Below are 3974 nucleotides of genomic sequence, written 5' to 3'. Positions count from 1 at the left end.
CTGAGAAACAAACTAATATGTCAGCTCATAGGTGGTTTTGCCTTATTCTTCATATGTGACTTCTTAAATTAAAGCAACGATGATATAGTAAATGCTGAAATTTAGGTATATATAAACACATTCTACAGATAAATAACGAGGCTAAATATTTTTATTTTTTATGTTTTTTAAGAATCTATTCTGATCTTATAGCCACCATAAGCATTACTAGAGTTACACAAATAAATGCACTGTAAGCATGTTTATAACTTAGCCAAAACATCAATTTTTATAACTTTTTGAGAATAAGAGTTAAAATTTCATACATATTTTTTGACAAAATGCAATATTAATTGTTTCCTTTTCTTTATTGCTATAATTTAAGAACTTTGTTTTAAAGCAGCTTAGAAAGATTATGAAGTTTAGCTTTTGAAGCAGTAACTGAACTGTAGCCAGATGGTCAACAAGTAAACCACATAACTTCAAGTTCTTGCACATTATACATTTTGAGCAATGAAAGTACTATATTTTCATTGTCTATAAAGCTTCCTTTGCAATTTCCACACACACACAAAAAAGGCAGGAGACAATGGGGATGGGATTTCTTCTGGGAATGATGAAAATGTTCTGGAATGAGTATAGATGTTGGGGTCCCTTGTGAATATGCTTTAAAAAAAACCACTGAATTATACTTTAAGAGGGTGAAATTTATGTGTGTAAGTTACATTTCAATTTTTTTAAATGTGCAAGGCAGGAGTGTGCCTTGCACATTGGAGAAACAGCAAGGAGGCCAGTATGGCAGCGGTGGAGTTGAACAAAAAAGAGATGAGGTCAGGTATGGGACGGGACATCAGACCACGGAGGCCCTTGTTGGTTTTTGTAAGATCTGTGGGTTTTACTCCAATTACATGGGGAACCAATGCAGAGTTTTGATGTGTGTAGTGAGATCGTATCATCTACACTTCAAGGATCAGGCTGCCTGCTGTATTGGCAGTAGCTACAAAGGGTCAAGAGTGGAGGCAAGGAGGACCATCAAGAGGCCACTGCAGTGATCCAGGGAGAGGTGATGCAGACTTGAGCAAGCTCAGGGAGAGTGGCGGGAACAGTGAGAAGGGACTGGATCCTGGACATCATTTGAGGATCTCTCCACAAAATTTGCTGCTGAGTGGATGACGGACAAGAGTGAAAGAAGAAAGTCAAGGGTGGCTCCAAGGTCTTGTGGCCTGACCGTGGGAAAGACGAAGATGTTATTAATTGAGATGGAAAAGACTATGAGCCCAGGAGGTTGGAGCAAGGGAAGTATAATTTTGTCAATGTTGAGTTTGCAAAGTCATCCTAGTGGAGATGTGGAAGACAGATGTGCAAATCTGGACTTTAGAAGAGAGTTCTGGGCTGAAGATGTAAATTTGATTCTATCAGAAACTGATGAGATTGCCAAGGCAGTGGATATAAACATTAATAAATAAGAGAACCAAGATCTGAGGCTTGGAGCATGCTAAATGGCAAAAAAAAAAAAAAAAAGAGAGAGAGAGAGAGATAAAAGAAGATGATAGTAATGAATACTGAGAAGTGGCCAGGGAAGGAGGACGAAGCCCATGAGGATGTGGTGTCCTGAGAGCCATAAGAAGAAAGTATGTCAGGGAGAAGGTGTCCAATGCTTCTCATGGGTCCACTAAGAAAAGAACCAAGAATTTGCTCCTGGTGAACTTGATAAGAGAAGCTACTGTGGTCTCATAGGGGCAAAAACATGATTAGTGAAGATGTAATAAAGAATGATAAGAGAGCGGCGCCGGCCTCGGAGGCTGAGGAAAGCAGGAGGAGGTGGTGGCGGCGGGAAGATGGCTCCTTCACCCACCAAACGCAAGGACCGCTCAGATAAGAAGTCCAAGGATCGCTCAAAAGATAAAGGGGCCACCAAGGAGTCAAGTGAGAAGGATCGCGGCAGGGACAAAACCCGAAAGAGGCGCAGTGCTTCCAGTGGTAGCAGCAGTACCAGATCTCGGTCCAGCTCGACTTCCAGCTCAGGCTCCAGCACCAGCACTGGCTCAAGCAGTGGCTCCAGCTCTTCCTCAGCATCCAGCCGCTCAGGAAGCTCCAGCACCTCCCGCAGCTCCAGCTCCAGCAGCTCTTCCGGCTCTCCAAGTCCTTCTCGGCGCAGACACGACAACAGGAGGCGCTCCCGCTCCAAATCCAAACCACCTAAAAGAGATGAAAAGGAGAGGAAAAGGCGGAGCCCATCTCCTAAGCCCACCAAAGTGCATATTGGGAGACTCACCAGGAATGTGACAAAGGATCACATCATGGAGATATTTTCCACCTATGGGAAAATTAAAATGATTGACATGCCCGTGGAAAGGATGCATCCCCATCTGTCCAAAGGCTATGCATACGTAGAGTTTGAGAATCCAGATGAAGCTGAGAAGGCGCTGAAGCACATGGACGGAGGACAAATCGATGGCCAGGAGATCACTGCCACTGCCGTGCTGGCCCCCTGGCCTAGGCCACCACCCAGGAGATTTAGCCCTCCCAGGAGAATGTTGCCACCACCGCCCATGTGGCGCAGGTCTCCGCCACGGATGAGGAGAAGGTCCCGCTCCCCGAGGCGCAGGTCCCCTGTGCGCCGGAGATCACGCTCCCCGGGACGCCGCCGCCACAGGAGCCGCTCCAGCTCCAACTCCTCCCGATAAACAGGCCACTGAAGCTCTCGCCCCTGTAACTTATACCCCACCCAGCTCAGTTTTGTCACTTTTCTAGCCAAAGGAAGATCAGTAGGAAAGCAAACCCAACCCTTCACTCGGGCAGAATTTGCAGGCAGCAGTCAGCACCCCTCTGCCGGCCGGGCTCTGGCTGCAGAAGTGCTGTTGGTTTGGGTGTTGTGTGCCTGTCAAGATTCCCTCCGGTTTTCTGGCTAGGAAGCTCGCCCGTTTCCAGTTTCTAAGAGTCAGTTCAGTGGCAGGGCCACCAGGGACAAGTGAGGCTCTGGGGGGTGGTGTGACCCTGCCTGCCTGGGAGCACACTTTTCCCTTCCCTGGTGACCTGAGATGGTGGCCAGACTGTGCCCTTGCTGTTGCTGGGCGGTGTCCTTTTGGAAAGGGAGCCGTCCCGAGCTTTAGTGCAGCTGCCAACCCTGTTAGCCTCGGCCTCTTGAGGCCTCTTCCAACTTCAAGGGTCACACACCCCCAAAGATCCTCTCACCTGTGGTAGTTGCTGTGCATGGTTCTGTCTGTCCGTGCACCCATGCACACACCCCACCCCACCACCCTACTCTGAAATTGGCGAGTGAGAGCCAGGTCTGCGGGATCATCATGCAGGCATGGTTGTGCCTGCCCTTCGTGGTGGTCTTTCAGGTTATCTTGGCAACATGTACATTGCTTTTTTTTTTTTTTTTTTTGCTTTTTTGCTTTTATTGTACAGTCAGTACTATAAAATTTCTCTTTGAGTTTTATACCTTTGTAGCATTTTAGATGACATTGTGTTTGTACTTTGTTGCGTAGAGTGGAAGAATTGTGTTGAATAAACCCAAGATTGGAATGCAAAAAAAAAAAAAAAAAAAAAAGAATGATAAAAATTCTTCAGGACCTAGTAATAAGAAGAGTTTTCTTAGAACACAAAGAGGATCAAGCATAGAGAAAAACAAGTGATTAACTGAAATTAACCAAAATGAAAGTCTTCTGCTTTTCAAAATTTACCATCAAGAAAATGAAATTCTGGTACAGATAGGAGTTTTCGGAAATGAAAAGAGGTACGCTATTGACTGGGAGAACATATTCTTCAGTCATACATCTGACAAAGAACTTGAATCCATAGAACTCTTCCAACTCAACAAGAAGACAACCCAATTTAAAATGGACAAAATAGGGGGCGGAGCAAGATGGCCGAATAGGAACAGCTCCAGTCTCCAACTCCCAGCGCGAGCGACACAGAAGACTGGTGATTTCTGCATTTTCAACTGAGGTACTGGGTTCATCTCACTGGGGAGTGCCGGACGATCGGTG

At 45.8% G+C, this 3974-nt stretch overlaps 1 protein-coding gene across 2 annotated transcripts; it reads left to right on the top strand.

The window, feature by feature from the left end:
• Window positions 1-1762: 1762 nt before the first annotated feature.
• On the top strand, window positions 1763-3535 carry LOC112631466 (RNA-binding protein with serine-rich domain 1-like). 2 transcript variants are annotated; one of them, XM_025396642.1, is made up of 2 exons: window positions 1763-2436; window positions 2567-3535. In XM_025396642.1, the coding sequence occupies exons 1-2, from the start codon at window positions 1818-1820 to the stop codon at window positions 2731-2733; spliced, it is 786 nt and encodes a 261-aa protein (XP_025252427.1). In that variant the 5' UTR covers window positions 1763-1817; the 3' UTR covers window positions 2734-3535. The 2 variants fall into 2 exon arrangements, with proteins under 2 accessions (XP_025252427.1, XP_025252426.1); XM_025396641.1 differs by having other exon boundaries at window positions 1763-3535.
• Window positions 3536-3974: the final 439 nt, after the last annotated feature.

This window comes from Theropithecus gelada, chromosome 9 (genome assembly GCF_003255815.1).
Source record: "Theropithecus gelada isolate Dixy chromosome 9, Tgel_1.0, whole genome shotgun sequence".
Lineage (NCBI taxonomy): Eukaryota > Metazoa > Chordata > Mammalia > Primates > Cercopithecidae > Theropithecus > Theropithecus gelada.
The sequence above is the reverse complement of the archived record's forward strand: the minus strand, read 5'-3'. Positions and strand labels throughout refer to the sequence as shown.